Genomic DNA, 17,284 nt, shown 5'->3' with positions numbered 1-17,284 from the left:
AAACAGAAACCAGGCTTTTCTTTTTTAACAACTATACTAAAATTGCCAATTTACTAGTTACTATTTGGTCTTCTGTGGCCCCCAAAGTCATTTTTCAGATCAGTACTTTAGTACCAAACCCTGAATCCCAGGGCATCCTGGGACTTGTCTTTGGAGAAAAAAGACTGAGTCTTTGTTAGGGAATTGGGCTTTAGAATCTTCAAATGCCAGCTCCGCCACTGACAAGCCGGTGACTTAACTTCTCTGAATCTTCCCTTAGCGTGCACAGATCTAAACGCTTGTATTTCTCTCCGTCTTCTAGGCGTGGCTTCACTCAACAGGGTGCAGAGACTCCCGGGGATACTCGCAGCCTGCAGGGGCTGTGGGAAGCCGCAGATATGAACATGCACATTGTCTAAGAACATACTTTTTTTCTACAAAGTTGAGGTTAGGTAATTTTACAGGTGATTTAAACTTTGTGGCATGCCAGATATATATATTATGGAATTAAATGTAAGATTTGCATTCATTTTAATATAAAATATAAGAAAAAATAAATTTAAAGTTTGTGTTTGGGTCTTTTGGACTAATTCTCTTTCCCTTCCACACCCTGCATCCCACTTAACAAGTCTTTTACCGTCTGGTCTCCCTCCTAGCGCTAACAGACATTCACTCATCATTCACAGCCCTTTTTGTTACAGAACCTCAGAATCCTCCTCAACATAGCGCTCGAGGCAACCACTATTAATTTATCCGAGATGGCACACAACTCGACGTCTGTTTGCCATCTCTGTTCAACTAGCTAACAACTATTTGCTTTAACCTATATTTTACCATTTTGGGGTATTTGAAATAAAATCAATAGCCCTAAAAAGCAAGGTGATTTTATTTTCCAAATGTTATGTTCTTCCTTTCAGATTATTTTACTTCTCTGCTTTACATATAAATTACCACAATAAAGATAATGAAAGGCATCATATGGCATGTTGAATTTAAAAATTGCAGTATCCATCATGTCATCCAAGTCTGCTGGTCCAAAGGTATTGATGTTTTATGTAACTTTGTCATCCTAACAGCTATCAAGAGAAATCAAATGCCCGTTAGTATGAAAAAGTCCTTTTGAAAAGTCTTTGTAAAACACTGTTCATGCACTAGTGTGACCATTAGTTTCTATTTCAGAAAGATTAAAATATGTTGTTTTGTTCCCTAGTTAAGAAGGGTTTACATTTTGTTTTACTCCATCAATTATAACACAGGAGTTTGTTTGGGATTTTTTTTTTTTAGATTCTAATCTCTTTATGAAGAGATTCACATATATATAAACGTGAGGTAAGGAGATGGACAAAGGCAGGTAGTAGAGAGAGCAAGTCTGTTTTTGATTAAACCATTAAACATCTAAACATCTATGTTTTCTTTCCCAGCATGCTACCTACCAACTTTTTATGATCAGACACTGGCATGACAGATTACCTTAATTTGTATCTAGCTGTTGCTAGGCTATCACTATGGTATCCAGGCACTCAGGCAAATATAGATACCTAAAAACAAATATGTAGGAAGAAAATCTTGTCCCTAGCCCCCTCACCTCTTCTGTCATCTGGATGAGTAGTTCATCATTAAAATTCTGTGTCATAGTTGCTTTATAACCATTTAACAAAACAAAAAAAAACAAACTTTTGAAAATCAAATTATTACAGCCCATAAAAAATGTAATGATGTCCACAAATGTTATATTTGTCATTTCAAAAGTCATCACCAGTCTTTGTACCTATACCTTATAATGATTGAAGCAGGCTGCATAGTAACACTTACTGAATTTTTGCCCTCTAGCAATATAAAACACCAGCAAAAAGACTGCCCTACTAATTACAATTTTTATGGTCATACAATCAGAATGAATGGCATCTTTTTGTTCTGTCACAATAAAATTTTTCAAGAAGGTTTTTCAATTTTCAAATTCTAGTAGATGATTTCAGCAAAATGACCTACTGTGAGCTTTATCTCCAAGAGTGGTATAAATATAAACTGCACTCTCCACTTCTATCTTAGGCCTATCACTTCCTTTGCCGCTCCACATGCACATTGTACGAGATTATTTAATCCAAAGGGAACAGCTCAATTTTCTTAAAAGTGCCTATCAACACCGTTAAAATATGTTTATAGACTAGATGTATCACTTGTTTACCCAAATAGTTGCATAAATATCTGTTTTTAGAAAGCATTACCATAGTCTTTCTATATGACTGGATTCTTAAGCAAGGTTGTGATTAGGAAATAAGCCACTTTCCCTCTTGGCTGGTTCTAATGAATGCTTTTCGACTTAAACATTGTGTTGAACACTTCTTCCATTCATAGCATGTGCCCATCAAAAAGCACTTTCTGTTTGCAATGTGTCCGCTGTACTATTTATAACCTAGTTAACAATGCCAACTAGAGGCAGTAAAAGGTGTGTATTTCATATGCAAATTCCCAGCAATAATTTCTACAATTACTTATAGTTGCTTGCTCTATTATGTCCAACATCAGCATTATAAAACTGAGTACCGGAAGGAGAAAATCATACTAATATTACATTTTTGTATTGCTTAAAAACTTTTATTGAATTAATTAGAAAAATAAACTGAAGAATGCAAAATGAAAATAGCCCTGGCTTATAATGGACAATTTTCACATAATGGGACTTCGATGACCTGTTACAGTAGCTGTTCAGAGAAAGAAACTCACTGTGTGACATAGGCTCTTCTTTCTGCTTTGTCTCCAAATTCATGTTTTCCCCAACAGCCCTCTTTGCTGCTTCTTTGTTTTACCAGATTGTAATTCCCCTGACTTGGAAACCATCAACAGAGGAAGAAGTAAGAAACCAGGATAAATTCATGCTTTCTTTTCACTGACATTTATTTAACGTTACTATGTGCAAAGCATTGTCTTGGATACAAAGATGACCGGAAACTGAGATTATTTGTGGCTTCCCCACTACCCTGTGGGCTTCTTGGGATCAGATTCTCTCTTTTTTCTTTTTCCACTTAGGAAGATTCCCCCTGAGCTAGCATCTGTTGCCAATCTTCCTCTTTTCGCTTGAGGAAGATTTGCCCTAAGCTAACATCTGCACCCATCTTTCTGTATTTTACATGTAGGTTGCCGGCACAGCATAGATGCTGACAGTGGACTAGGTCCACACCTGGGAACAGAACCCAGGCTGCTGAAGCAGAGCACGCCGAACTTAACCACTAGACCGTGGGGCCAACCCCTCAGATTCGCTTTGAAGGTAGTGGAATATAACAAATAGAACACACAAATCTGGGTTCACATACTAGCTTCTCCACTGAAGGGGATATTAGGCAAATTCCCCAAGTTTCTTCTTACTTTCTTATAGAAATGGAGACAGTCATGCTTCCTAGTAAAGTGGCTGCTGAGTGCCCGAAACTGCACCTGTTACAGAGGTTGACATTCAGTAAGTGCTGTTAAAGGACGTATGTTTTTATAATGATGAAGCAAGCAAGCCAAATAGAGTAATAGTAAAGGAGCAATGAACTGCAAACTCTAATTAGAAGAATATAGATTGTGGAAGTAGGTCTAGAGACTTCTTTTAACATATAGGACAATGTAAGGTGAGAAGGACTCTAGAAAGGAGATGATCAGAGCCCGCCCCAGGGTGTATCTTGAAAAAGTGATATTTAAAGGGCAAGGACAGTGTAAAGCTTACCATGTGGAAAGTTACGGGGTTGGAGGGGAACAGTATTTCCACAATGTGGCCTGTGAACCACCAGCATCAAAATCAGGGGCTTGCTTTAGAATCAGGGCTTTGCCCAGACCTGTTGAGCCAGAATTTCTGAAGAGGTCCAGGAATCAACATTTCTCATAAGCTTCCAGGTAATTCTCACACACACTCCAGTTTTACATCCAGTGGTGTAGATGACAAATATCTAAGGTTCCACTGACATCTAATTCTTGGTATGGTACAACAGACAGAACATGAGCTTTGAAATAAAAGAGGTTCCAGGCAGACTGAAAGCTCAACATTTAAGCCAGCAAAAAAAAAAAAAAAAAAACTCTCCAATAGAAAGGAGAAAGGGAGAGAAACAAATACCAAATGATCTCGCTTATATGTGGAATCTAAGAAAAACCCCAAACTCATTGATACAGAAACAGATTGGTGGTTGTCAGAGGCAGGGCAGGGGAGTCAGGGTGGTGAAGGGGATAGAATCACTAGTTATAAAACAAATAAGTCATGGAGATGTAATGTTCAGCATGGTGACTGTACTTAATAAGATTGCATTGCATATTTGAAAGTCGCCAAGAGAGTAAATCTTAAAAGTTCTCATCACAAGAAAAATAACTTTGTAACTATGTATGATGACAGATGTTAACTAGACTTATATGCTGTGATCATCTCACAATATATATAAATATCTAATCATGTTGTACACCTGAAATTAACATAATGTTATATGTACCTATCTCTCAATAAAAAAAAGAAAAGAAAGTAGAAAGGGGAAAAGAAGTATAAAACGTATAGTAAGTGAAAATATAGAATAAAATGGCAGAAATAAGTACTTCGAATGAATTATAATAAATATAAATTAAATTTACCAATTAAAAAACAGACTCTCAGACTGGGTTAAAAAGCAAGGTCCAATAATAAGTTGTCTGAAAGAGAAACTTAAATCAAAAAAACACAGAAAGATTGAAAATAAAAGATGGAAAAAGGGGCCGGCCCAGTGGTGTAGTGGTTAAATTCGTGCTCTCTGCTTTGGCAGCCCCGGGGTCATGAGTTTGGCTCCCAGGCATGGACCTACACACCATTTATCAAGTCATGCTGTGGCGGCATCCCACATACAAAAAAGAGGAAGGTTGGTACAGATGTTAGCTCAGCCACAATTTTCCTCAAGGAAAAAGAGGAAGATTGGCAATAGATGTTAGCTCAGGGCCAATCTTCCTCACCAAAAACAAAAAAAGAAAGAAAAAAATATGAACCAAAAGAAAAAGGGGGAAGAATCTTAATATCTGACAATATGGAATATAAGGCAAAAAAATATAAGGGACAAAGAATGGTGTTATATGCTGATAAAAGGAACAATAGGGCCAGAAGATATAGCCATCAAAAACATGTTTGCACCTAACAATACAGCCTCAAAATATACAAAGGAATAACTGAAAAAACTGCAGGGAGAAATGGATAAATCAAATTATAGTTAAAAGATTTTAACTACATCTTTCAGAAATGGATCAAGCAGACATAAAATACACATACTGAAATATTTAATAATACAATAATATGCTCAAACTATGAAGTATATATAGAACTCAACACCCAAGGAATAGTTCAATAATAACTATTAGATTGAACTATGTGAAAATGTCAGTAGTTGACAATTTTTGACCTATAAAAATGGTAGTTTCATAGTATTCAAACTATACCTCCTAGTTTGTTGAAGATATATAAAACAATTAGCATAATATCTAATTTAGTCTCCTTTGGTCTTTCGTCTACTAAGAGAGTACTTGCCTCAATTGTTGGTTATCATAAATTAGTACAGTAAAACCCTACTGTAATTGGATAAGTGAGATCCAAAGAATTCAGTCATGTGAAATCTAAGGTCACAATTTTTTGCAAAGTTAACAACAAAATGACCAGTGTGAAGCCAACTGGTGAGGAATTCTGGGAGTCCAGCTGCCCTATCTAAATTCATGCCCAACTCGAGCTGTGATTTGGTGCCACCTGGTGGTGGTGGTTGGCTCCAACTTAAATATTATTGGGGACAATTCTGAATTCAGAGGCAGCAGAAGAGCATCAGTAACTCCAGAAATGTCCCAGTTAGTTGACCAGATTCAGAGATTCAGCTGGGAGAATACTGAGAACCAGAGACTCATCCTTCACCTCGTCTCTTTCTGAAACAAGTTTGCATGCCTTTCCTTCATCTTCATGACCTTGGCCTCCACTCCAAGACCCCCACCCCAACCCTAGCATAGAACTTTAACCCCCATCCTGACCCTCACCCCTGTCCTGTTCTCAAATAGGGGCTAAGCAGAGAATGAGAGCCAGTTGCCAATTCTGCATTATACCTAAAATTTTATTTCTGATGTGTGCATTATCATGGGGTTTTACTGTGCTTATCAAGGATCCCATGAATGCTTACAAGATAGTAGCACTATATTTTTTATTTTAGAGCCTTTGATTACTGCAAGTGTTTCTGGTTGGCTATAAAAAGCCATTACTAGATTGAGATTTATTGAAATTCAAACAGGAAAAAAAGGGATGACATGCAAAGTGGAAAATTCCATCCAGAGAATATTAACCCTATTACCTGAATGCCATGACATTTTAAATTTATGGTTGCCTTTTGTGGATGATCTCTTGTCACCCAGCAGGCTCAGAAATTCTTCGTTTGATTACTTCTTTGTTAAATTTCTCCGTTTTGGGGGGCAGCTTTTCCTTCCCTATATAAACAGGTGGCCCTGCTCCAGTGTTCTTAGGCGCGCCCCTTGAAGACACAGATTGGGCCTCTTGGAAGTTGCATGTAGGTGCAAGACTGTAGAGGGGGCAGGAGGCACTTATTGGTTCTGTTTCTGTTTCTGTCCCCATCACTCTTCCTGGCATCCTTCCACCTCTGAGTTATGGCTGGGTCACTAAAAGGACGTCAGAGATAGGCACTCTGAGAGAGCTGGCCGTTTGCAATGAGGGTCCTCTTGGCTTGTGGCTGCCGGAGGTCATGTTTGTCTTCCATGAAATAGTCAAGCACCAAGCTGAGTGTCAGGTTTTGGAAGACTTGTGTCACAGACCAGAGAAAGGCCTTAATCTGTCCACCAGCTCTCTCTGACCTTACCTGTTACTTCTGCCTGCCCTCTAACTTCAAGGCTCTCTGTTTTTGACTCAAAAGGGCTATTTATAGTTTTCCAGATATCGCCTGCAGTCTCCTGCCTCAGCTGCTGCCTGCAGTCTTCCCTGCTCAGAATGCCCTTCCTCCAGGCTTCTTGGGTCAGAATCCCACTCAGCCTTCCTGCGGGCTCCGGGTACAGGCTCCTCCTCCACAGAGCCTTCCGGATCTATTCCAGCTCCCTGGCTCCCCCCTCTCTGGGTGTCTCTGGTGCCGCCTTCTGCTTTGTATTACAGTTTCCAGTGTTCATGATGGGTTCTTTGGGCAGACTGAAAGCTCTGCGAGGACAGGGACCTCACTTACCCGTTCCTTAATTCCCCAAAGGACTCAAAGCTTTGCAGTTGTAGGTGTTCAATAAATATTTGTTTAATTTTGAAAGCTTTTGTCACATTAAAGCCAGTTGGGCCATCTTCCGGAGAGGTCTCACCTCCTGCCAACTTCACGGGTGCTCAGCCCTGTGTTTAGGTGCTAAATGGTCTCTCCCACCTCCCTCTACAATTGAATGAGCCAAATTTTGTCTCTACAAGAATCCTCTGGGAATGTGGGCACTGGGAAAACACATTCACGTATTCCAGACTAGAGATCCCTTTGGCACTAAAATAATTTACTTACTTACCTAATGTCAAGGCTGAATAAATGCAGTTTCCACAAATACACAGTTTAGTTACTGAAAGCCAGGATTGCAACAAGCATCTCGTGAAGAATTGGCATGACTCCAGAAGCTGTAACTTTTATGTCTTAATTTTTTAAATATTTAAGTGTTATTAAATCACCAGCTAGCAAATTGGATGTAATATATTTTATTATATATAGCATTTGAAAATTTCAGTATCTCCAGAAAGAGAATTCAGGAAATGTTTGAGTCTTAGAGAACCACAATATATGTGCCATGTCTGTCCCAAAACTTATGAGTTTCTCCCTGCCACTGTACATATGCCACTTATTTCTGCTGAGGCTAATACTTCCCTTTAAAAAAAAATGTTTTTAATTTTATTGGAGAAAAGTAATCCCAAACTTTTCTAATTTCTAATGTAAAATATTCAGAGGGAAGAAGCAGGTAATGTGGATTACTGAATTCCTCTGGCCCCTTTTCCTGCAAACTCATAAACTCAGGTTCCAAAGAGCAATTATTTGTCTTTGCTCCAAGCTGATTATATAGGTCAGGAGGGTAATAAGGTCGTCTACTTGAAGGATTTTCATCTGGTGTATTTCTAATATTCTTGCCTGACTCCTGACCACTCAAATCAGTAACACAGTGGGATCAGCATCTCTCCCACCACCAAAGAAAATGATGAAACAGAAGTGATTTGAGTCTGAACTTTCTGCTCCCAAATTTGTCATCTTCCCAAAGCACAAGGGTTGTGTGGCTTTAGTCCTTTAATCCAGTAATGGCTCAGTAATAACGTTAGTCCTTTAAACCAATGACGGCTCATTAATAACTAGTATCATGTGTTTACTATGAACTCAGTGGATAAACCTTCAAGGTATTACATATTTTCTCAAAAACCTTATTATTGAATTCAGAAATTGCCCATGGCAAAATCAAGAAAACAAGGTGCTATATTAATAAAACTAAATGTTACATCATAATATATTATTAAGATGCTGTGCTAGATACATATTATTTTACTGTGAAAAATGGAATCTGATTAATTGGCTGAATTGGGATTTCCTCTCTCAAAGATTGTCCTAGTGCTTCTTAGAGTCCACAGCACAGAGAAATTCTGCAACTGTTTGATAGATAACCTCAGATCAGATATGTTCAGTAAGTATGTGTGGCAGGATATTATTTTTGAGACATTAATCTATAGTTTTTCTCCTGGTATTTCCCCTTTTCCTTCCCTGCTTCCTAGCAGATATTCCCGTCTGGGTTTATTGTCTTAGCGAAAACAGGAGACAGAGGAGAAAGCTGAACTCACCCTCAAGCTTTTTTTTGTTTCTAAAAGCTTAAGCCCCAGTAGGGAGAAGCTTTGAGCCATGGGCAGAAGCAGGGGGACCCTGGACATGGTGGTGGGGACAAGCAGGGCCACCATGTGGGATCTGCGGCAGCCTGGCTGGGAGGCCGCCTGCCCTGGGAGAAGGTGTGGCTGTGGGCTGCGACCACAAGCTAGAGGCCTGACTTTGTTTGGCCGTGTGAATTTCGGTCATTCAGCATTAAAAATCTAGGCAATTTCACATAAAAATCCAGGTTTGGGCTTCTCTTGAATAATTGGCAGATTTGGCTGTACTGGGTTCAGTCTGTGCTGGCACCAAAGGGCTGCCTGCCTGAGATAAGGAATCAGTGCCCGGAGTCCCCATAGGGTCCTCCCTAGTCCGTGCTGTGTCCCTACGCTGAGGCCAAGGGTTAGCTGCCACTCATGACACCTGCCCTGCTGTGTTCCAGACAGGAGAGGATGTTTCTCTTTACCCAAGATCTTTTCCATAAATGGGGAAACAAAAGATAGACGGAAGATGGCTCATGTTGAAAGAAACAGAGGAGCTAGTGTGTTTTTTTGTGGAAGTGAAGAATGTTCCTAATGCGCTTAATAGGCAAACTGCCTGCCTCACTCTCAGACTCCCCTGCGTGCTCCCTGCAGGCATTCGCATCACCTCGGCCTGTTCTAGGCAGCCTTGCGAAGAGATGACCATGTCCCTGGTTGGGCATGGCAGAGCCGCTGCCTGCAGGGCATGGCGAGCAGAGTGAGGGCCAGCTCAGCAGGAACCCATGTGGGCAGGTGCCTGCAGGGCAGAGGCCCCTGGAAGCCCGTGGGGGTGGGGAGGACTCCACAAGGATGGGGCTCAAAACAGAAAGTAAATTGTGAAAATCGTTATTTCGTACACACAAATGCATGAACTGAGACTTGCAGGCACCACCTCTCCTTTCTCACTGGCTGGGTTCCTTAGCTCAGGGCTGTAGTGGCAGCAGTGTGCACACGTGACGGAAGCTACCAGGACCTGCCCTGGAGAAAAATGGCAGGACTCCTTGTTCCTTTCCTTACAGGTGGAGTAAGGAGAAGGAACATCAGAATTGTGGTTTGGGGACCATCGGATGTTTTAGAATTACATGGTAGTATTTTTTTTCCTTTCTGGGTGGAGTTTGAATTTAAAGTGGTATTCTACGGGTGTCTTCCAGACAGCGTTGAGACTGGTCATATGAAACTTTGTGCTTTTGCTGCTAAACCAGAAATGAGTTTTTCAAAACCCTGTTATGTGCCCGGGCTAGTTATTTCAACAGTTCGCTCACTTCATTCGTAACCAATAAAAAAATAACAGCTCTCCTTTATGGAACTAACCTTCTGCCAGCCACTGTGTAGTGCCGCACAGAACTGCCTCGTTTATAACCACCCCGTAGGGTGCGGTTGCCACATGCTGTGATTATGGACATGCTAAGGCTCAAGCAGCTTCCAAAATCTCACACTCAGTACAAGTTGGAGCCTGGATTCAAGTCCAGGTCTGTCCGACCTCATAAGCCCTGTGCTCTACAGTTGGCAAGTGCACAAGCATTTATCACCCCCCTCTCTCTGCAGGACAACGACAGCAGTGGAGGCATGGAAATATGAATGCAAATGGCCGAGTCCCCGAGCAGCAGCAAAATTAAATTAGGCACATTCTTTAGAAATAAAAGGGAAGGCAGATTCCTGCAGTGACAGACGTTTTTGCAAAAATCCTTGGAGTTTTGCTATAGCGGAGGGAGCCACCTTGTCAGCAGAACATTACCCCTGGGACCCGGTACTTCTAGGATGTTAGGACTGAGTCCAGGTGAGCGTGCTACTCTTCTCCCACCTATTATGAGTCGAATTGTGTCTCCCAAAAGATGTTGAAGTCCTCATTCCCAGTAGCTGTGAACGTGACCTTATTTGGAAATAGGGTCTTTGCAGATGATCAAGTTAAGATGAAGTTGTTAGGATGGACCTGAATCCAATATGACCGTGTCCTTATAAAAAAGAGAAATTTGGATACAAAGACACACACTACAAGGGAGGATGACGTGAAGACCACCATCCACGAGCCAAGGAGAAGGCCAGCAGACGCCAGGAGAGAGGCCTGAACAGATCCCCCTCACAGCCCTCAGAAGGCACCAACCTGGCCAGCACCTGGATTCTGGACTGCTAGCCTCAAGAACTATGCGACGACAAATTTCCGATGCTCTAAGCCACCCCGTTTGTGGTACTTTGTTATGGCAGCTCTAGGAAAGAACATCACCACCCAACATGTATTCTTTTTAAAAAGATTTGGTTGTGGGGATTTGTCATCGTCCTCTTCAGAGTCCTCCTATTGGATAGGGCTTGGCACCAAGCCACCCAGGAAAGTCTGACATCGTCCACCAGAAGCTTTGGATGGCTACCTACATTTCAAGCCTCAGCCGCCAGCCCAGTCAGCTGGAGCATCTAGTGCATGTGTCACAGTCATAGCAAAGAAGAGCCAGTTGAGATACTTATCACAGAAGGCAACAGGAGGGATGACACGCATTCTGAGGCTTCATGGAGTCCCGTACAAGAGCATCACAGAAGACACGAATAAACAGTCTAATCGAGTAATACCAGTTAGGCTGAGTTAAGGGCTGTCTGCAGTAAGAGTATGAGTGGAGCACTGTGGGAGCATAGACCTGGGTGCGCTACCTCTGTGGGGAAGGGGGATGGTGAAAACTTCACAATGGAGGGCACATTTGGCTGGGCTTTGAAGGAGGACTAGGAGTTGACAAGGGGAGTATAGAAGCATCATGAGCAAAGGCAGAGGAGGCAGCAATGCCCAGCCTGAGCAGGAAGGAACACTTGAGTGCGCCTTTGTGTCTTAGAGTAGAATGAAATTCTCTGAAAGGAAAGATTCAATTCTCTTCTGGTCAGCACGACTGATGTTTTGAACAATTAAGTTGGGAAATAACAGACTTAATTGGGAAACAGCAGAAGAATTAGTACTTAGGGTATAAAGGAGGTCATGCCAATTGCCAGGTATGCATCTAGAGCCTGGCACAGTGCCCAGCACATATTAGGCCGGCGATAATTATTTGTTAAATGAAGGAATGAATTACAAACCTTGAAATCTCTCTGGACATTATTTTCTTCTCATCTGGTTGAAAATGGGATGGAGGAGCCAGCCCGGTGGCGCAGTGGTTAAGTTTGCACATTCTACTTTGGTGGCCTGGGGTTCACTGGTTCGGATCCCGGGTGTGGGCCTACGCACCGCTTGTCAAGCCATGCTATGACAGGCATCCCACATATAAAGTAGAGGAAGATGGGCACAGATGTTAGCTCAGGGCCAGTCTTCCTCAGCAAAAAGAGGAGGATTGGCAGCAGATGTTAGCTCAGGGCTAATCTTCCTCCAAAAAAAATAAAGGGATGGATTGGTGTGGGGAGGTTATATACCTGTTCCACCTCTCTCAGGTCTGCAATCAATGGCAAAGAGGATGACAAAATCTGAAAACACTATTGTTATGGACTAAATGTTTGTGTCCCTCCCAAATCCATATGTCGAAGCTCTAACCCCACAATGTAATGGTATTTGGAGATGGGCCTTTGGGAGGTAGTTAGGGTTAGATGAGGTAATGAGCGTGGGGTCCTCACTATGGGATTAGTGCCCTAATAAGAAGAGAGACCAGGGAGCTTGCTCTCTATCTACCCTGTGAGGACCCAGCAAGAAGGTGGCTATCTGCAAAGTAGACACTTCTCACAGAACCCAACCATGCTGGCACCCTGATCTCGTGGCACCCTCATCTCAGACTTCCAGCCTCCAGGAATGTGAGAAGATAAAGTTCTGTTGTTTAAACCAGCCAGTGTATGGTGCTTTGTTATGGCAGCCTGAGCAGACCAAGACAACATTATAGCTGTGTGATATTATTCAAGTTGGTGTGGTCTGGTGGATGGAGCCATAGACTGGGAGGTGGGGGGTTCTGGCATGGGGCCCAGATCCCGCCATGAATTAGCTGCCTGCCTCTGGGCTATTCCCTTGTAACAGCAGCGGTGGTACAAGGACACTTCCAGGAGGCACCATTCTTACGGAGTAGGAGCAGTCCTGCTCCTAACCTTTGACCCTTTGTTTCTTCATCCATAAAAAGGGCAAGAGGAATGGAACATATGAGATCTAACAACAGTTCGAGTATTCTTTCAGCAGATATTTGCCGAGAATTGACTGTGTCTCAGCCACAGAGTCAGAGCGTCTGAACGTGGTCTTGCCCTCCTGGAGTTTACATTCTAGTTGGGAAGACAGACAGATAAGAAGACAGTTATAGCTTCATGTGAGCAGGGTCTGTGCATCAGCTCAGGCAGCTGTAAGCAAATCCACAGACAGGGGGGCTTAAACAGCAGAAATGGATTTCCTCACGGTCTGGAAGCTGGAAGCCCAAGATCAAGGTGCCGGCAGGGTTGGTTTCTCCTGAGGCCTCTCTCTTTGGCTTGCAGACTGCTGCCTTCTCCCTGTGTCCTCATGAGGCCTTTCCTCTGAGTGGAGGCACCACCACCCCCACTCCCCCCGACCCCACCCCCCGCTTCTTGTAAGGACACCAGTCCTACTGGATCAGGGCCCACTCATATGACCTCATTTAACTTTAATTACTTCTTGAAAGGCCCTATTCCAAATACTGTCAAATTCTGAGTCTATTGGGGGGGTAGGACTTCAACACACGAATTTGCGGGGGGTGGGGGGGAGGCACAATTCAGCCCCTAACAGTCCCAATGACAGAGAAAAAACAAGGTGCCATAGCAGTGCCCCTAACCCAGACAAGGGAGACATGAGGCCTCCTGAGGAAGAGATCCAAGCTGCGTGAGGACTAAAGGATGAGGCTGGAGGCTGGGGCTGTGATTTTTTTTTTTTTTTTTTTTGTGAGGAAGATTAGCCCTGAGCTAACATCTGCTGCCAATCCCCCTCTTTTTGCTGAGGAAGACTGGTCCTGAGCTAACATCCGTGTCCATCTTCCTCTACTTTATATGTGGGATGCCTGCCACAGCATGGCTTGCCAAGTGGTGCCATGTCCACACCCAGGATCCGAGCCAGTGAACCCCGGCCGCCAGAAGCAGAATGTGCGCCCTTAACTACTGCTCCATCGGGCCAGCCCCCTAGGGGCTGTGAATTTAAACAAACACAACTCTATGAAGCACAGACCTTGTATATTTCACGCTTTGGTAGAATCTGACTTTTTTTTAAAACTTGTTTGGCCTTTGGTGGGAATAGCAAAGAAAGAGGAACCCAAAACATCCTTCCAGAGGCCCGTGTGCCTCAGGCAAGCCCCCTTTCCTTTTTGCCTCAGTCGCCGTATGGTCGAATCAGGCAGTCAGCACCTATTATTTCTCAGGCCCTAACAGCGTGCCACGATTCTAGGGAAATCCTTAGACAGATCCATAGTTACGTCTCTAAAATACGGTGTCGACACTTCAGAAGCTTGGGGGAAGGGAGCCATGGATTCTGTAGCCAAATGGCATATTTTCTTTTGGAGCATTATTACTAAGATTTCTTCCCTTCTTTTTTTTTTTTTTTCTAAGCCCTAAGAATACGTAGAAGGGGAGACAGTGTCAGGAGCGAATCCCGGTTCTCACGGCTGCTCGGCATGACTTTTCCCACTCCAGGGTGACTTTTGCTCCTTAGGCTGTGGTGACGACTCTCTTTTAGTCAGTGGGAGGTAGAAAGGGCTCCAGAAGCAATAGATGCCCATTGGGGGAAAAGAGAAAATCAAACATTAAATGGAAGTACAACGTGGAAAAGTAAAAGTCCCTCTTCCCTCCCTGCCATCCTGTACTCAGGGGTAACCATTGTCACCCTTGTATTTTCCAGACCTTCCACTCACACCCAGATATGTGTACATACATGTTTTTCTTTTTGTATAAAAATGGGATTATGCTATATATAGATCTGTAATTTTCTTTTACTCAATAACGTCATAGACATTCTTCCGTATCCATAAGAAAGAGCACCTTCCCTCTTTCTGAAGCCTATGTAGTATGCCGTAGCACATGTCATTTAACTAGTTTCTATGTTCTCTCCAATTTTTTTTTTTTTTGGTGAGGAAGATTGTCCCTGAGCTAACATCTGTGCCAATCTTCCTCTAATTTGTATGTGGGACGCTGCCACAGCATGGTCTGATGAGCACTGTGTAGGTCCGTGCCTGAGATCCAAACGTTGAACCCTAGGCCACCGGAGTGGAGCACGCAGACTTAAACCACGATGCCACTGGGTTGGCTGCATCCAATTTTTTGCTCTCATGAACGATCCTGCAGTGAACACTCCTGTAGCTGGGGCCTTGATTGTTACTCTGCTATGGATTCCTAGTGGGATCACTGGGTGTCGAGTTCATTTCTGTGAGGTGTTTCATTTTGCAGAGAAGATTTTAGACAAGTCAAATAAGACTAAAAAAGTACATGTATGTATGTATTTATATCATTTCATTTAGAGAGGCTTTTGATCCACAGCATGAAATAATTTCTTAAAAATGGGCCAGTTCCTAGAGCAGGATATGTCTCCTTTTTCTTCTTTTTTAATGGGCTCTGATTGGCTGGGAAACCAGCCTGCCCGGCTCCCTGCTCCCTGCCTGTCACTGCTGGTGTGCGATCCGTGTGGGGACTCCTAACCGCAGGCCCTTGGGCACCCCTCTGGGTGTCGGGGCCCTGGTGGCTGCAGCGCCTCCAGCCAGCACTCTGGGCTCAGAATGAGCTCAAGTCCGGATGGCATTTGTTTTCTCAAGGGCTTGAAACTGAGAGTGGGACTGCTGCCGCTTTCACTCTCCCTAACGTTCCTTTTTGCAGAATCCTATTGTGCAAGCCAGATATTCCACTAAAATCAGATCCCAATGGCTGTGTTGGGTGCCTAAAATCGCAAGCTGCTGTAAATTATTAACTCGTTCTTCTACCCATAAGGAAAACTGCCCAGCACAAATTCTCTGCAGCTTTTCATTCAAAACCTCATTTTTTTTTTCCACATTGGGTCGTGACCTGTCCTTTACCTGCTCCCGATTCCACTAAAGGTAGCGCCCCCCGCAACAGCACATGAGGGGTTAAACTTAACTTCCCGAGCCCAACTTCCCAACCGAGTCAGTTTTGCAAGTTATTTAGCAAGGTATGTCTTTCCTTCGGTTCTATTTAATAAAGTTAATATATTCTCTCCTGCCCCTCCACTCTTTCCCTCTGACTTTTCTGTTGTGAGAGTATTCACGGAATCTGGATCTGCCAGCTACTTCTGTTTGAAGTTGAGGACTTGGCAAAATTAGACATCCAGCAGGCAAGAAATAGAGTGGAAATGTCTCAGAAGTAACAGTGAAATCTGTTGCGTTGTTTTAAGACTTAACTACTGAAAGAAAAAAAAAAAGCCCTACTAAATATTGTCTTGGCAACTATAAATATATTTTAGTGATGAGAAAAACCTTTAGAGTAACAGTAAAAAGATATCTGAAATCTAATGTCTGTCTGTCTGCCACTCATATGTATTTACATTATTTATGTAGATCCCACTCTTTACTAAATGCTGTGTCATTTTCCATTTGAGTTTTTCCGGTTACTGTTTTTTGTGAGTCCTTTATATGACCAAGTAGCCAGGTTCCCCCTGCTGCATTTTACTCAGGTAAAATTGCAAATGAGTTCATTAGATCAACTGCAGCAGCTCTAACCTGAAATCTTGAAAAATGCATTTCTAATTAAGAAATTTCCAATCAAGCAGACTTCTAAAACGCATGTTATTTTTTTCAGGTCTTTATACGCATCCTTATGAACATGAACAGTCGCTCCTGCTGACTTAGGGTTCTGTTGGGTGGGAACTGTGTTTTTCATACCTCATTCCTCTCCCCAAGTTACCCCATGTTCATTCATATTTTTTTCAGAAGGCATTACTTTTATCCAATAGCATTTTCAGAACTATTATTTTTAAAGGCTCCAAAATACAACAGTAATACAACTACTCCCATGTAGTTATTTTCACCTTTATGTTCTATTTTCCTGTCCTCAAAAAAAAGAAAAAGAAACACGTAAACATACAAAAACCATTTGAGGTAGGTGGTCCCCTTTCCTAGATAGCAGTACCTTCTATTTCTATCTGTTAACTTGTTTGGAACAAACAGCTTACTTTGTTAAGCAGATTGATCCAGTTATGCAAATTAAGACATACACAATTTACCATAATCCTCAAGGTCACTTCGTAGTTTCCAGAGAGAGATTTTGAAAAGTCAGCTATGTCTCTTAAGCACACAGCTTACCCTTAGATGCTATTTATTAATACAGTTATTGTATTTGACGAAGTCTTTAGCTTCAAACAATATGAAAAAAGAAATGTTAATTTCTATTATTTTATTTCTATTGTTTTATTATTTAATTTCTCCTTAAATACCTGAGTTGTTACTGTGAACGATTGGCTAAAGATATATCCCTTCACAACACACATTTTATCTAGTCCCTTTGGTAAAAATGTAGCAAGGTCATTTTACATTACAGTACATTACATTACAAAGTGAGCTTAAATCCTATTCTTAACTCTTCTAC

General features: G+C 42.2%; 1 protein-coding gene across 1 annotated transcript in view; it reads left to right on the top strand.

The window, feature by feature from the left end:
- Window positions 1-952, top strand: part of PDSS2 (decaprenyl diphosphate synthase subunit 2) — a 269,187-nt gene extending 268,235 nt beyond the window's left edge. The window contains exon 8 of the mRNA XM_044757198.2: window positions 302-952. Within this exon, the coding sequence (XP_044613133.1) occupies window positions 302-490 (189 nt within the window). The 3' untranslated portion in view covers window positions 491-952. The remainder of the gene's footprint in view (window positions 1-301) is intronic.
- The last annotated feature ends 16,332 nt before the right edge of the window (window positions 953-17,284 follow it).

The sequence above is a fragment of the Equus asinus genome, chromosome 24, assembly GCF_041296235.1.
Source record: "Equus asinus isolate D_3611 breed Donkey chromosome 24, EquAss-T2T_v2, whole genome shotgun sequence".
NCBI lineage: Eukaryota > Metazoa > Chordata > Mammalia > Perissodactyla > Equidae > Equus > Equus asinus.
This window is presented reverse-complemented; position numbering and strand designations above follow the sequence as displayed.